At 45.5% G+C, this 16,994-nt stretch overlaps 1 protein-coding gene across 1 annotated transcript; it reads right to left on the bottom strand.

Moving 5' to 3' along the window:
* Window positions 1-13,595: 13,595 nt before the first annotated feature.
* On the bottom strand, window positions 13,596-15,279 carry LOC123166689 (uncharacterized). The gene is made up of 2 exons (XM_044584488.1): window positions 15,135-15,279; window positions 13,596-14,194 (listed from the first exon to the last, which is right to left on the bottom strand). The coding sequence occupies exons 1-2, from the start codon at window positions 15,247-15,249 to the stop codon at window positions 13,992-13,994; spliced, it is 318 nt and encodes a 105-aa protein (XP_044440423.1). The 5' UTR covers window positions 15,250-15,279; the 3' UTR covers window positions 13,596-13,991.
* Window positions 15,280-16,994: the final 1,715 nt, after the last annotated feature.

Raw genomic sequence — 16,994 nt, forward strand, 5'->3', positions numbered from 1 at the left:
GAAATTAGGCAAGCCGAGCTCGGGATTTTGGTCTGCAAACCACCTCCCAAGCCACTAGACAATGCCCCCCCCTTGGCATCATCACACCTCTCCATAGAAATCCCGACAAAGCTTATTGAGGCATTTAATCATCCATGTTGGAAGATCAAGTGATAGCATACGAAAAAATGGAGTGGACAAGAGGACAAAACTAGTTAAGATGAGTCGATCAGCACGCTTAAGCATCAAAGTTTTCCAGGTGGAAATTGCATGAGCAACACTGTCGACCAGCGGCTGAGGATCAGCTTTCCGCAGCCTCCACGGACTAAGGGGAAGACCTAGATATTTGCACAGGAATGTTCCGATGGGGCTTCACAAAAGGCCAGCAAGGTGTACTTTGTCCTCCTCGCACCTGATGCTTGGCTCTTATCCATATTAACAAGCATTCCAGAAAGCTGCTGCAAAATTGAAAAGAAGCTCTCTAGTGGCGACACATTCATGCTACACATGTCTAAGAAAAATGACCACATCGTTGGTGAATAGGGAAATGTGATACCGAATGTCAAGATTGCGCATTGACCCCAAAACATGAACTTCTTTCACTTTGCTTCAGATAATATGACTCGGAATGTCCATAACTAGGAACAACATCGGAGATATCGGATCTCCCTGCCTCAAACCTCCAGCATGAAAAAATAGAATTGTCAGTGCCACCATTTACAACAACTTTTGTGCCGACAATTGATAAAAGAGTGGCGATACAAAGCAAACATCTTGGAACAAATCCAAAAACGTAGAATCACGGTCAGGAAAGGTCATGCAACCGTGTCAAAAAGCACGTGCAATGTCTAATTTCAGAAGAAGGGTCGAAGTCTTCTTACGATGCAGAGAACACACAGGTTGTTGTACCATTAAGAAATTGTCTTGTATGCAACGCCCGTCAATAAAAGCATTCTGATTCTCGCCAATCGGCTCATTCAAATTTGGTGCAAGGCAACTTGCAAGAACTTTCGTAAAGATTTTGGCAAAAGTATGGTCGAAGATGATGGGTCTAAAATCTTTTATGTATATTGCCCCATATTTTTTGGTAACAAAGTAATCAGAGCCCTGTTTAGGAGATGGAAATGTCTCCCATCAGCCAAAGTGAGTTGATCAAAGGCCTTGACCACCAAGTCCTTGATCACTGGCCAACAGACTTGGTGAAACCATGCATGAAACCATTGGGCCCCAGTGCCTTGTCCGCTGGCAAAGATTGAACAACCTCCAAAATTTCTTGAGTCTTGAAGTGTCTATGAGGTCTCAAAGGTTACACTCTGGTCATTGCAACCTCTCAAGTAGAACATGTTCAGTCGGGGTTCCAATAATATCTTGGGAAAAATAGCATCTTAGCTCTTCCTTATCCACTTGTTACATTGCTTTCGAACCATCCCAAGCTAGCCTGAAAAGGTATATCTTAATACATGGGTAGCTTCCGTGTTGATGGAAGAAAGAGGTATTTGTGTCCCCTTCAGCTAGCATTCTAATCCTTGACCGTTGGCGAGCAATTATACGCTCAAGGGAGGCCAAACTGACCTCTTTGACCTTAAGGGCATTCCGCAGCCACGCCTCCTCCGCTTTAAATAGCACGATAATATTGAGCAATGTGCAGTTGAAGGATAATTTCAGAGGCAAGAAGAATCTGCCGCTTAACATTGCCAGTTTTTCTAGTGCTCTAGCTAGTAAGAGCTCTGTCTGTTGCATGTAAACAACCATTTAAGTACATGAGAGAATCAACATTGGGGTGGACCGAGAATGATACATCCCGAACCACCTCAATGAATCCTGAGAATTTCATCCCGCGTAAAGTGAAAGCGCCTTTTGAAGGAAATATGCCCTAGAGGCAATAATAAAGTTATTATTTATTTCCTTATATCATGATAAATGTTTATTATTCATGCTAGAATTGTATTTACCGGAAACTTAATACATGTGTGAATACATAGACAAAACAAAGTGTCCCTAGTATGCCTCTACTAGACTAGCTCGTTAATCAAAGATGGTTAAGTTTCCTGACCATAGACATGTGTTGTCATTTGATGAACGGGACCACATCATTAGGAGAATGATGTGATGGACAAGACCCATCCATTAGCTTAGCATAATGATCGTTAAGTTTTATTGCTATTGCTTTCTTCATGACTTATACATGTTCCTCTGACTATGAGATTATGCAACTCCCAAATACCGGAGGAACACTTTGTGTGCTATCAAACGTCACAACGTAACTGGGTGATTATAAAGATGCTCTACAGGTGTCTCCGAAGGTGTTTGTTGAGTTGGCATATATCGAGATTAGGATTTTTCACTCCGAGTATCGGAGAGGTATCTCTGGGCCCTCTCGGTAATGCACATCACTATAAGCCTTGCAAGCAATGTAACTAATGAGTTAGTTACGGGATGATGCATTACGGAACGAGTAAAGAGACTTGCCGGTAACAAGATTGAACTAGGTATTGAGATACCGACGATCGAATCTCGGGCAAGTAACATACCGATGACAAAGGGAACAACATATGTTTTTATGCGGTTCGACCGATAAAGATCTTCGTAGAATATGTAGGAGCCAATATGAGCATCCAGGTTCTGCTATTGGTTATTGACCGGAGATGTGTATCGGTCATGTCTACATACTTCTCGAACCTGTAGGGTCCGCACGCTTAACGTTCGGCGACGATTGGTATTATGAGTTTATGTGTTTTTTATGTACCGAAGGTAGTTCGGAGTCCCGGATGTGATCACGGACATGACGAGGAGTCTTGAAATGGTCGAGACATAAAGATTGATATATTGGATGACTATATTCGGACACCGGATGAGTTCCCGGGGTCACCGGATAATTATCGGAGTGCCGGGGGGTTATCGGAACCCTCGGGGGAACTAATGGGCCAACATGGGCCTTGTGTGTGTGAGAGAGGAGGGGGCCTTAGGGCTGGTCGTGTCCTCCCCCCCTTGAGGAGTCCGAATTGGACAAGGAGGGGGGGCGGCGCCCCCTCTTTCCCTCCCTCTGTCCCTCTCCTTCCTCCCCCCTCCTAGTAGGACTAGGAAAGGAGGAATCCTGCTCCTACTAGGAGGGGGATTCCTCCCCTCCTTGGCGCGCCCATAGGAACGGCCGGCCTCCCCCTTGCTCCTTTATATGCGGGGGAGGGGGGCACCCCTAGAACACACAAGTTGACAATTGTTTTAGCCGTGTGCGGTGCCCCCCTCCACAGATTTCCACCTCAGTCATATCGCCGTAGTGCTTAGGCGAAGCCCTGCGCTGGTAACTTCATCATCACCGTCGCCACACCATCGTGCTGACGAAACTCTCCCTCGACCTCAGCTGGATCTAGAGTTCGTGGGACATCACCGAGTTGAACGTGTGCAGATCGCGGAGGTGCCGTACTTTCGGTGCTAGGATCGGTCGGATCGTGAAGGCATACGACTACATCAACCACGTTGTCATAACGCTTCCGCTTTCGGTCTACGAGGGTACGTGGACAACACTCTCCTGCTCGTTGCTATGCATCACCTGGATAGATCTTGCGTGATCATAGGAATTTTTTTGAAATTACTGCGTTCCCCAACACCTTTTGGAGTGTAACATGATGTTTACTAAGAGCAAAATTGGGCAGTGATAAGACATTGAGGTGGAGAGCGCCTGAAGAAGAGGGTTTGGGTGATCAGATATTGGCTCCATGGTAGCAATGGTAAGGTTGCGATCAGAGATCGAAAGACCTAGGTATTTTATGGGCATCTTCCCAAGTCTACAATTCATGATATTGGCCACCCTAAGTTGGACCCCAAGGTCCCTTCTCATGACAAGTGCATGACCTTTCTGAAAATTGATCTTTAATCTTAGCATCGCCTCGAAACACAGGAGAAGGAACTTGGGTTAATGACTAATGATCCACACTCGATCGTTTCGAATAAGGATGAAGGTATCATTTGCGTACTCGAGGTGAGTAATCTCGCCAGCATAAATATGATGTGACATGACATGGATGTGAACAACGGCCTTGGACTCATCAAACATGGTGGCCAAGGGAGTTACCACAATGTTTAATGGGAGGGGGAAGAGGATCCCCTTGTCTAAAAACGGCCCAATATGGTCATTAATACATTAATATTGATGGTGGTCTGGCTACCTTTAACTAGGTTCATCATCCAGCAAGTCCACCTAGGGTCAAAGCCTCGCTAAGCAAGACCCCACATGAATCTCCAATCAACTATGTCGTATGCTTTTTCATAATATAATTTGAGAACAAAAGTTTTCTCGTCCTCACACCAAATCTCATGGAGAACCACCGTCCCATTGAGAATGCTTCTTCCCTGAATGAACGATGTTTGTTTAGGATGAATGATCATGTTAGCCACTGGTAAAAGACGAGTCACAAATGCGCTCCATGCCTTTTTTAGGGAAACAGCGACACTCTGTTGCATATTTTATTAATCTTTTGAAAATAGTACAAGAGAGTACGTCTCAAAATAAGAAAAAGGAAAGAGAATACTATACATGAGAGTAAATAGAACAACAACAGGAACATGTACAAAGCAAAAGGGGGCCGTTATACAAGAGTATTGACCCAAACTTTAAAGTTGTTGTAACCATGCCTGTGAGCCTTCAAAATCAACCATCTGAGTTCATCCTTGAATTCTTCGTGCAAGTGTAAATACTCGAAGCAATTCCCTTGAAGACAAAATCATTTCAAGTTGTCTAGATTGCCCAGCAAACAGGGATAATGATCTCAAGTGGGAAAGGCAGAGCCAAAAAGGTTTTTAGGTGCTCAATCTATGTCTACAAGCCTTCATGAATACGAGCCCATGTTGGACATAGATATGGCCAACAGATCTTGGAAAAGAGGCAATGGAAGAAAATGTGGTCTCTAGTCTCTAAACCCTATCTGTGACATAACACACAAGAGTAGTCCTCAATGAAGAAGCTTTTGCGCTGCAAAAGGGCTCTAGTGTTTAATCGATTATTGAGGAGAAGCCAAAAGAATATCTTATGGTTCAGTTGACAGTAGGTCTTCCATAGCCAAAGAATTGCTGGCAGGACATTATGTTCCCCCATGAACAGTTTGTAGACCTTAGCAACCTTAAAATTAGGAGCACCAGTAAGGCAGTGCCAAGTATCATTATCTGTAGAAAGTTGAATATCAATGATTAGGGATTGCAATTCATAGTACCATAGAAAAGCCTCCTCTGAGAGAGTCAAGTGGAAATGATTTGATGGTTCCTCCATGTTCCAAAGCTTAGATATGGAAATAGTGCTATCTTTGGTAAATGAGTGCAGCTGTGACCAAATCAGCATTGGAGGCAATCCATGCCAAGTGTCATGCCATAATTGGATAGAGTTTCCCTTTTCTAGGGAGCAATCAACATTTTCTTTGTATAGAAGCAGTAGCTTGAGACAATCCCTCCACTAAAAAGAACAGAGTGATAGTTGATCAGTTAGCTATCTATTGGAGTAGTAAGCTTCCCAAACCAGATTTACCCATGGTATATCATGGTGATTAAAGAATGCATGAAGCATTTTGAACAACAAGCTATTGTTCTGAAGTTTTTTTTGAAAAGGAGCATAACCCCCAGCCTCTGCATCAGCACGATGCATGCAGCCATATATTATTAATAATGCAAACTCCAGCAGCCGAACACCATCGACCCGGAAATAAATCGAAAAACAAACCCTGAGGTCGTATACCTCGCGATAGTACCTCCCCCAGATAGCCACTAATCCCTATGATGCAAGACACAACATAAACGAAAATACACAACTCCTAGGCTATGCCTTCAAGAAGGAATCGCCGCACGTGCGCCGATGATGGCGAGTCCACCACACTGTTGTTTGATAATACCCAGCTCACCCTGCTCCTTTGGCCTGCATATTAGATCCCATGCAACTAGAGGTGGATTTTCTTTTCCGAGTCTTTTCCTCTCCAAAAGCAGTGTCTTCTGTATTTGTCCATTTGAGTAATGATACCTTAATACTTACAACAGGAGACAACTCATAAGAAAAGTGGGCAAGGAGGACAAGACAACATTAACCATGAGTAATATGCCATCATAGCTTAGGTATTCTAAACAGACACTTGGTCTTTTTTGGATTCTCTCAACAATATATATATATATATATATATATATATGAAAAGCTCCAATCTAGGTTTTGTGGTGCCAAATGGTACCCCTAAGTAAGTAAAAGGAAAAGTTCCAACTCAGCAGCCAAGAATTAAAGGTAGCGCATGGTCATCCTCCTCATTCACATTTATTGGGATCCGATTAGATTTTTGATAATTAACCTTCAACCCATATGCTAGAGCAAACTGATCAATGAGGTTTTTGAGATGTGATAGTTGTTCTGAGTAAGCTGGCAAGACTATCAAGGTGTAATCAGCATACTGCACCATGGGGAAATCAGGGCAAGAGTTGAACCTGATGGGTGGATGAATGCAATCTCTATTCATAGCATTGTTCAAGATTGGCTGAAAATGTTACTCATAAGCATGGATGTTTGGATCGGAATGACATATTAGCCATGGCAAGTTGATATGCTAGGGTATTTGGATAGGAGAGTGTCCATGAGGGAGATGTAAAAACCAGTCCAATCTTTCTAGCAATGGGTTGGATTGCATGTTGCTCCAGGTGAAATTCTTACCCTTGGTATGTTCACTAAGCCAAGCTCACTTCATTAAACTAAATTGTAGCATATCATTTATATATCCACCTGGTTTGTTTCTGTCCTAGAAAAGCTTCTGGGAAAGTTAAAATCCCCAACAATTAGCCTGTCAACAGCCTCTGGAACAGATACACCATTTAACCAAGACAGAAACTCGGGTTTTTTGTCATCTTGACAAGGAGCATAAATGTGTGTAAGGGTCCAACAGCTACCACATTTGACTGACTGCAGAACCACAAACACAACATATTCATTTTGAAAAACATTGTCTCCTTTAAAGTGTGCAGAACACCAAACTGTGAGTATACCACCAAACCTTCCAATGGATGGCAAAAAAGCAAAGGAATCAAACCTCGCAACACGGAATTTTCTGATAAAAGAGAGGTCAATATCCTCTTTTTTTGTTTCTTGGAAGCATAATACAGTACAACCACTTTCATTGATCTTTTTTTTGAAACGGAGGCAAAAGATTTGCCTCGTCTATTAAATGAGAGGAGAATAGAGTTTAAGTCGGTTACAGTACCCCACCCCACACGGCATGACAATTGCTCGCTTAATACAATTTTCCCTAGTTTCTTAGCACCGGCAGTAACCCAAAGTCTAGCCTCATCGGTAACTATTTTGAGGAGGATTGGGGGCGGCACGCTCTTGTGCCTGAAGATCCTAGCATTCCGCTTGTTCCATTAGTCGACGACACTAGCATGGTGACAGAGGCCATAGCTCTCCTGTTAGGATTTTTCATGTCGGTTCTCCTATCCCACCAATCAAAGAGCGACTCATGAAGATGCCAAACGGTGGTGTCCATGTGCACAAGCCCATATCTTGCGATGACCATGTTCCAAAGCCTAATGGTGAAACGGCATTTGACAAAGAGGTGGATGCTTGTTTCTTGTTCTCTTTTGCAAAGAGGGCATAGGCCACAATTTGGCCAACCTCGGCGCTCCAAGCGATCGGCGGTCCAAATCTGGCCTTGCAAGGCTAGACATGTGAAGAACTTAACCTTTGGGGGCGCCCAAACCTTCCAAACCATGAAATCCATGGGGGAGAGAGTCAAACTGAGGAACTGCGCCTTGTAGGCGGTGGCGGCCGAGTAAATCCCGTCCAAGGAGTGCTTCCAAACAATGTCATCTTCGGCAAACTCATCAAGATGGAAATCCTGGACAAGCATCCAAAGCGTGAAGAATTCACGAACGTGGTTTCCAGTGATGACGGTGTCTCGCTTGATCTTTAGCATCCAATTGTTCCCAGTCAGAGCCTCACGCACTTTCCAGTTTATTCTCCTCGAGGCCTAAAAGATTAGTGGGGCAATATCCTTGGGCTTCCGACCAAGCAACCAAGGGGAGTCCCAAAAAGGTGTTTTAGCACCATTGCCCAAGATGATCGTCGTGGAGGCATAGAAGAAATCATGGTCCTCCACGGTGCATGGGTTTCCCAAACCCACCCAAAGTTTTCTCAGCTCTTTCCATTCATACCAAAGCCATCTCAATCGCAAGGCGCGGGCAAACTTGTCAGTGTTGAGGACTCCTAGGCCTCCGTATGCAGTAGGACGACAGACCACCTCCCAGTTGACTTTACACTTTGCACCAGTTGTCTTGTCCGATCCCGGCCAAAGGAAGGCCCTCTCAATCTTGTTTAGGTTGTGCAGTGTCCCTTGCGGGACAATAAGGGGTGTGATGGAGTACACAACTTGGGAGGTGATGACTGATCTAACAAGCGTCGTGCGACCAATGGTGGTGATGTTTTGGCCCTCCCAAGTGACCAATTTACCAGCTGCTTTATCTTCAAGATACTGGAAGTCAGCTTTCCGTAGTTGCCAAACCGAGAGGGGCAGCCCCAAATATTTTATGGGGAAGGAGGCCCGGGACACCGGCATATTATGGAGGATCCGCTCCAAGTAAAGGTGAGCGCACCGAATGGGCACAACTGAGCTTTTTTGAAGGTTGGTGCAGAGGCCTGTAACCTCTCCAAATCCTTTTAGTATTACTGACAGATTGTCAATATCCCTCTTGATTGGATCCATAAAAACTGTCGCATCATCGGCGTAGAGGGAGGTTCTCACCATGGCTCCTCGCCCACGAATCTTGCGAATGAGACCTTTGCGTGTCGCAAGTTCAAGAATCTGATGAAGAGGGTCAATCGCCAGGACGAACAACAACGGCGAGACGGGGCCTCCTTGTCGCGGGCCACAACCGTGCTTAATGGGGGGCCGGGAATGCTGTTGAGAAGGAAGCGCGACAAGGACGAGGAGAGCAAAGCGGCAATCCAGTCCCTGAATTTATTCGGTAGTCCCTTGTGTTGAAGCAAGTCCAGAATGTATTCCCACTTGACCGAGTCGAAGGCTTTTTTGATGTCGAGCTTGAATAGGAGAGCGGGGGTCTTGCACTTGTGTAGTCGGTGGGCAAAGTTGCGAACATACATGAAGTTATCATGTATGCTCCTTTTCTTTATGAATGCGCTTTGAGCATTGGAGAAAAGTGCGCCCATGTGAGGAGCGAGCCGGAGGGACAGGATCTTGGCAATGATTTTGGCGATGGCATGAATAAGGCTAATGAGCCTATAGTCGGAGATGCCTTCAGCCCCTTCCTTCTTGGGAAAAAGGGTCACATTGGCTGAGTTAAGCTATTGGAGGTTGGAGGTGCGGAGGGAGTTGAAGCAGTTTATGACCATCATGATATCATGCTTGATGCAACTCCAGCATCTCTTGAAAAAAGTGCTCGTGAAGCCATCCGGCCCGGGGGCCTTGTCTCCGGGCATTTCTTTAATTGCCTCCCAAACCTCTTCCTCTGTGATTGCATCACCAAGATCATGCAGATCGTGGGTCTGGATTGTTAGAGTTGTGTCGAATATTATTGTACAAGGTAGGTTACAGCTGGACTTGGTTTTGGATTGTGTGTAGACAGGGTAGGAGTTGTGTCCTAATAGGACACTTGTATCCTAGACCTCTCATATATACCGGGGGTAGACACACGATGTAACCTATGCCAACATAATAGGGCACGCGGGGGAGCCGGCGGCGTGTGGCGGCCAGAGATTTGGATTTCGTCCAAAAAACCGAATTTCGTCCGAAATTTGCCCAGTTCATTTGGGCCCGGTATTAGTACAAACCGTCCAAAAAACTCGGCCTTATTTGAATTTTCAGTCCGGCCCATGGTCGACAATAGCCCACATATACACCCCCAGTCGTATAAAAACTGCTACCGAGCCTTTCCCAACCCTAACTTTCATTCCCCCCGTCTCCAATCCTCCCTGTGGCGGCTGCAAGCTCCTCCTCGTCCTCTGGCGCTCCACCTCTACCCATCTTCCTCCCCCTGCGCTCCACCTGTCCCCACCCTCCTTCTCCTCTAGCCCACCACCTCCTCAAGAACTCCTCCCTTCTTCTCTTCGTCGTAGATGGTGAAGGTCGCGGCTGTGACAGCGGCGGTGACGACGGGACCCTGTTGACGGCGACAGTACCCTAGAGCGCAGCCACATGAGGTCGAGGATGCACTTGTGCATCGACTAGGTCGAAGGCGGCAACAACACTGAGCGTGTCCACAAGCAGTTGATCTTGGCTCGTGCCGCACGACGATGACAGATTGGTCAACTATTTGTTCTAGTTTGGTCTATAATGTTTTGAAGCATGGACTGTATGATTTTACTTGTGTATTGGGTGAAGATCTGCTATATGTTTTACTCTGGTTTATTTCAAATTTTGGACAAATTTTGTTTTGTCATTTTCATCCGAATTTTTCCGAAAAATATCCGAAAAACCGATTTTCGCCCATTTCGCCCAGGCCCGGTAAAATTTCGCCCATTTTGATGTACGGGGCGGACACGGCGCAGAGTGGAGCGTCGTTGCAGTCGGATAATTTCGGCTGGGTTGGACTAGACTGTCTGACGGATCGACATGGATGTTGGTCAAAGCAGAAGACAGCGGTGATTTCAGCGACGACGACATAGGAGCGTGATGCTGATGGTGGTCGACTTCTGGGGCGTGGAAACACGTGGTGCAGGCCTAAGGGCTTGTGCGGCTTCGACGAGACTATAACGCGGGGTTGATTCAAGGTTGTGTACACACGGAGCTTGAAGTCAACGGGGCATGAGGGTGGACTGATCATCTACCATGGAGTCATGTTGAAGGTGGAGCTGGAGTCTGATGGATGACTACACTTTGTGCTGATGGAGGGGCTACGGCGTAAATGCATGGAGAGTCGAAGCCCATTTCAGCGGAAAAAGCGAGAGAAACATGGATCGGACTGGGGCCTAGTGGTCTGATGCAGACGTGATACTCGGCATCGGTCGGTGATGATCGGTGGTTCTCTGCAGTAGGGGTTCGAGTGGTGTGGGTACGCGACCCGGGAGACTCGACCAGGACAGCAAAGACTCGACGCGGTGATAGCGGCGAGGCGTGCGGTAAGCACGGGACACAGCGACAGGCCAGGGCACTAGTGGTCAAATATGTTGTTAGACAAAGTGTGTAGGGGTGTTGAAGCAGTGTTGATGAGTACCAGGTTCAAGTTGGTGACTAGGTCTATCGGTGCTGGTTGATGGACAGGAGTTGACCATGGAGAACCTGAGAAAGTGGCGGAAAGTCTGAAATTCTCAAAAGCTGAGAGAGTACATGGCCGTATATTATGTGGTGTTCAGTGCACATGGCAAAGTGCGGATGACAAATACAGAAGGGGGCGGAGTACTATAGTTGTGGAACATGCTAGAGACTATCCGGAGGAAGGGTGAGACAACTGCGAATTTGAGGGTGACACATGGCGACAGTGAAATTCCTTCAAGTTTCAGACAAGAAGTCAAGAAAGAGCGGTGACGTTAAGTTCAGGTAACTCTTATATCTGGCGTCCAATATGTGAGTTGTTCACTTTCATGCAGACAGTGATCGGTGTGTGATGGCGTTGGACGGATACTCCGGAAGTTGGGAGCACAGGGTAGAGTAACGAGGAACTTAATTTTGCTCGAGTGTTGACTGTGAAGAAGGCGAGAAGGGACTACAGTTGCAAGTGGAGTCACATGAAGTCTGGGAGTAGCAGCGGTGCTCATGGCATATCTCAAGTCCAATGTACATGAAGGTTCGACTCATGGATGAATCCAAGGTGGTGGAGAATATTCGCCAAGGTGGAGTTTGTTAGAGTTGTGTCGAATATTATTCTACAAGGTAGGTTACAATTGGACTTGGTTTTGGACTGTGTGTAGACAGGGTAGAAGTTGTGTCCTAATAGGACACTTGTATCCTAGACCTCTCATATATACCGGGGGTAGACACACGATGTAACCTATGCCAACATAATAGCACGAGCACGCGGGGGAGCCGGCGGCGTGTGCCGGCACCCGGGCGGGCGGGGTGCGGTATTGTGATGGTGTCACGGGGAGGAGTGCCCGTAGTCAGGCCCCGGGGATTTAGCCATATCGGTGAGCCTCGTTAACAAATCTCGGTGCCATGCTCGTGTGATTGTTTGGTCCTCGGATGATCGATGGAGCGCCTCGGATTTATTCTAACATGGATATTGAGCTCATCCCAATTAAAATCGAAGTTGGTTGAGGTCCCATGACCCATGACACCAGTGAAGTGGTCATGGATGATCTTCTCTTTCTGTTGATGCTCCGTAACCCAACTGTGGGCCACCTTAATCCGGTGGATGTGATTCTTTCTCCTCCTAGCGTTTATTCGTCGATGAAAGAATTTTGTGTTGGCATCACCCTCTTTTAGGTTTGCAATCCTCGCGCACTGGCGTTTCCTAGCCCGCTGCAGTATCGCAAGGCTGATCATCTTCCGTTTGAGCCTAGAGCGAAGGTCAAGCTCCTGAGGTGAAAGCAGGCGTTCCTCCTGAGCAATGTCCAGATGAAGAATCACCATGTGAGCTGCATGGAGATGGACCTTGGCCTTGGAGAACATTTTCTCGCTCCACTCCGAGAGTCGAAGTGCGGTCTTCTTGAGCTTGTGATGCAGTCTCCGGTATGGATCGTAGTGAGCTACCGGCTCGTTCCACGCTTTTTGGACCACTTCATGGAATCCAGGCAAGGATACCCATAGGTTCTCAAACTTGAAGGAGCGTGGTCGCCTTGGTCCTTTGTCATCTGCTAGGAGCAAAGGGCAGTGGTCGGAGAGAGAAGACGATAAGGCATGGAGAATATGGGTGTTGAAGGTAGTGTCCCACTCCGCATTGCAGAAGGAGTCGAGCTTGCAAAGGGTTGGGTTGTTTCGCTCGTTGCTCCAAGTGAAGCGCCTATTCTGGAGGTGTATTTCCTTAAGCTCATCGGATTGCAGCGCGGCGCGGAAACGGTTGATCCTGCTCCGGCTCACATTACATTTATTTTTGTCCCTCGCTCGGTACATCTGGTTGAAGTCCCCTAATGCAAGCCATGCCATCTCCGGCAAAGGCTTTTGGCTGATGATCTCCGCAAAGAACGCATCTTTGCACGCCGCGTCAGTGGGTCCATAGACAGATGTTGCTTTGAAGCAAATACCAGATGAGTGTATTCGCACCAAGGCTGACAAGCAGTAGGTGGTGGTGACAATGTCAGAGATATCAAGGAGGATTTCGTCCCATAGCAAAAGGATGCCCCCTCTAGTTCCTGTAGCCGGCCGCTGCGCATCTTATTATTATGAATATGCAACCATTTGTCAAGGGAGTTTAAGCCTCTGATATTTTCAGTTTGGTACTTTCCAAGCTTGAGTGGCCATAGGAAAAACACAAATGTGAAGAATGGCATCAAATTGCCATAAACTCCTGCTGATATAGCAAACAATTAGCCTGGACAGTCCACAACTTTCCTGGATGGGACCAGGCCTAATGAGAGACATAATTAACTGAAAGCCACAGGAATAGCCATAGTACTCCCTCTATAATCTGGACATGGTTCAACAAACATGCCTCACTACTGATGGAAGCCGAGGCAACCCCAGCTTCACCAATCATTTCCCTATAAAAACCCTGTCTGTAACAGCATAATCTCTTTGAATAGATAATTTCTCTGCTCTCCTGTCTGTAACAGCATAGTCTCTCTGAATTAACAGTAATTTCGTATTATCATACCACCGATAAGAATCAGGAACGCACATACTACCAACTATACGGCTATGCTCTGCTTCACTGAAAAAGCCACCCTGAACAAACTAGTACTACTATTGCTACTGCCACCACACTTTGATCCGAGTGGCTGACAGGCCAAGCAAAAGAATGGTGGCTAACACTGTGACGACCTGACAACTGGCAACAGTCACATATGGAGGAGTACAACTGGCGGTTCATTGCTAGGCTTGCACATGAACGGTGGTCTACAGAGCGGGGCAGTTATCAGGATTGTCTTTGTTGACATCAAGGTGGTGCAGGCTTCAGATGCCACCGCTCAGGATGTTGAGTGCTGCGAGGGCCACCTTCTGGAACCTTTCCTTCTCCTCCTCGAGCACCCTGTACTTGTCAGCCACGCCCTCCTTGGCCTGCTCGATCTCCACCTCGATCTCGTCACTGCACTGCTCGATCTCGCCCGTCATCTTCAGCATGCTCTGGAGGCTGTCCTGGACCTGCTGCGACACGTCTGTGGGGAAGAATGCATGGGACGTGTTAGAAATTCATAGCATCAGTAACATCCCTGACACGTGCTACATGTCAAGAATTTTAGTGTTGGGTTGCAAACAATGAGCGAGCAGATATGATATCCATCACTGGAATCTATCAACCTAACAAGTTATATATGCGCATCACACATCAAGTAGAGTTGATCTATACAGAAGGTTCACTCCCATTTTTTTGGAACCAAGATGCTGCTAACTGAAATCTACAAGATAAATGCAGTAGTGAAAGTGTCAAAATTGGAATGAGGAAACGAGAGAACTGGAGAAGGAAAAACGAATTGGGACCAAATCGCAATTCTCAGCATGCCGTTAGAAATTCCAGTATTGGTTTGCAAACAAATAGGCGAGCAGATGTACGCTCATCTATGCCTCTCTGAATCATGTGTATGATGCGTATGTGTTCTGGAATCTAGCAAACGACCTACACATATGAAGTAGAGGCGATTCATACGGGCGATGTCTCACTCCAATTTCGCGAATCTGAAACTGCTGATCCGAATTGCCTTAATAAATAAGAGAAATGACTCGGATGAAATAATCAAACCAAACTGGTCTGGATATATCGAATCCGAATGGGGAAACAAAATAATGGATCAGCACCAAATTTCAATTCTAAACAGGCGGTGCCGATGGCTCCCATCAATTCAAACAATGCGAGCCACAGGGTTTGATCCCCTTTCCCCAAATCAAACTACTCCCCGTGATCTAAAAGAGCTGGATGTCCTGCGCTCCCAATGTAGTGTCGAATCGCCTCGATTCGATCGCAGACTGGTATGGAAAACCTAGGGGACCACACGCCCTGAGCACGAACTCGCGCGACTGCGACGACCGAACCTGGAGAGCGAGGCGTGCGACCAAGTGCCACAACAAAGACGGGAGGGCTAGGGTTTTAGGGGCGCGTACCGTAGAGGAGCGCGGAGAGCTTGGACTCGCCGCCTTCCTCCGTTGCAGCGTCGGCGAATTCCTCCACCCTGCCCGACCGCGCCGTCGCGCGTGATCCCGACGGCGAGTGACACATCTCTCTCTCTGCAATGGACCCCTCAAAAGAGGGGGGGGGGGGGGGGAATGGGAAAGTGACAAGCTATCGCGCCCGTTGGTACTTTTACATTATTTTTTTGTTTGAGAATCCGTTGGTACTTTTACATAGACAGAAATCCCACGCAAGTAATCGTGGGCCTCTATCGTCGTGACCAACTGGCGATGCCGGCCTTCTCGAGAAGTCACTTTGAAGGGTGGGTGCATTGGAACCTTATATTTTAAATAGTACCAAAATGATATTTTAAAATTTCAAAAATTTCTGAAAACAAATCAACATATTTATATGAACGTATATTACATATGTGTAAATTCTGATGCTGAAATAAGTAACCATGTGAGTTACATAAAAAAGACAAAATCATGATTTTCGGAAAGATGAGTAGTGCATGAATTATTCATCATTTGGAAATCACTATTTTGTCTTTTTGTATAGCTTACATGTTTATTTATTTCATAACCAAAATTTACACATATGTAATATACATTCATATGATCACGTAAAAAAATCAGAAATTTTTAAAACTTTAAGTGTGATTTTAAAGCATTTAAAATAAGGTCCTTTAATACATGTGGGTTCCAAAAATCCACTCTCGATCGGCTGCTGGCTATATGATGGGTGCTCTGATTTGGCGACCCTAACGTCGGGGAACAGGCGTGCGCACCCACTTGCTCCTCTACGTTCCTTCTTGGCCGGCCCATGTGGGGCGCGAGGTGCCCCAGTTTTTTTTCAAGATTTCAAAAAGTTTTGACTTTCAAAAAATGTTCACAGATTCAAAAAAATGTTTACCGAATTCCATAAAAGTTCTTGAATTTAAAAAATATTCATAATTTCAAAAGAATGAATATTTTTTGAACTTTAAGGAACATTTTTATATTTTGATGAACAATTTTTATGACCATTTTTTAATAATGTTGAACCTTTTTTGTATTTGATGAACAAATTTTAAAGTTGATGAACATTTTTTTAACTTGATGAACAAAATTTGAATTCAAGATTTCTTTTGAAAAATGGATGAAGAAATTTTGAATTTCATGAACAAATTTTAAAAAATGATGAAATTTTTTCAAATCGGATGAATTCTTTTTAACTTGATGAACTTTTTTCAAAATCGATGAACTTTTTTTCAAATTGAGTGAACTCTTTTTCAAATTCGGTGAACTATTTTTATAAATTCATGAACTTTTGCGAAAATCCATGAACATTTTATTTCATAAAGTTTTTCACTTTTTGCAAAATTTTTGTTTTTCATATTAATCAAGGGTTGACTATTTTTTTTTGGGTAGAGACCGGTAAATGCGATCGATGGAACGAACAAGCGATCGATGGAATGATCGGGTGCTCGCCTACGTGGGCCAGCCCACGGGTGATGGTGCATGGCCACCAGCTTAGGGAACTGGCGCTTGAGGCGCCAATTAGGTGCTCCCATATGATGTTGTAATATCATCTATAACCAAATTTATAGCCGGTAAATACAATAGTTATATATAATATATACTACATTATTAATACATGCCCCACCACACTCTCTCACATACAACCTCCATCCGGGTTTAAAAGGCCCCTAAACGGATGGAGCTAATACATTTTTACAAGGCCGGCTAGGCTCAAGTTGCTTGCTGATACTAGCAGAATAAAATAAGATTAGTTAATGTATGGATGCATGCCCGCCAGTGGCATGTCCTATGGTTGTCTTTTTACTGGCCATGCATGAGCCAGCACTAGCG

This window comes from Triticum aestivum, chromosome 1D (assembly GCF_018294505.1).
Source record: "Triticum aestivum cultivar Chinese Spring chromosome 1D, IWGSC CS RefSeq v2.1, whole genome shotgun sequence".
Lineage (NCBI taxonomy): Eukaryota > Viridiplantae > Streptophyta > Magnoliopsida > Poales > Poaceae > Triticum > Triticum aestivum.

Excerpts from the sequence above, each read along its gene's own strand:
- LOC123166689 (XM_044584488.1), bottom strand. The coding sequence starts at position 15,249 with ATGTGTCACTCGCCGTCGGGATCACGCGCGACGGCGCGGTCGGGCAGG. Across the intron at positions 14,195-15,134 it reads GCTCTCCGCGCTCCTCTACG|ACGTGTCGCAGCAGGTCCAG; the intron begins GTACGCGCCCCT and ends TCTTCCCCACAG.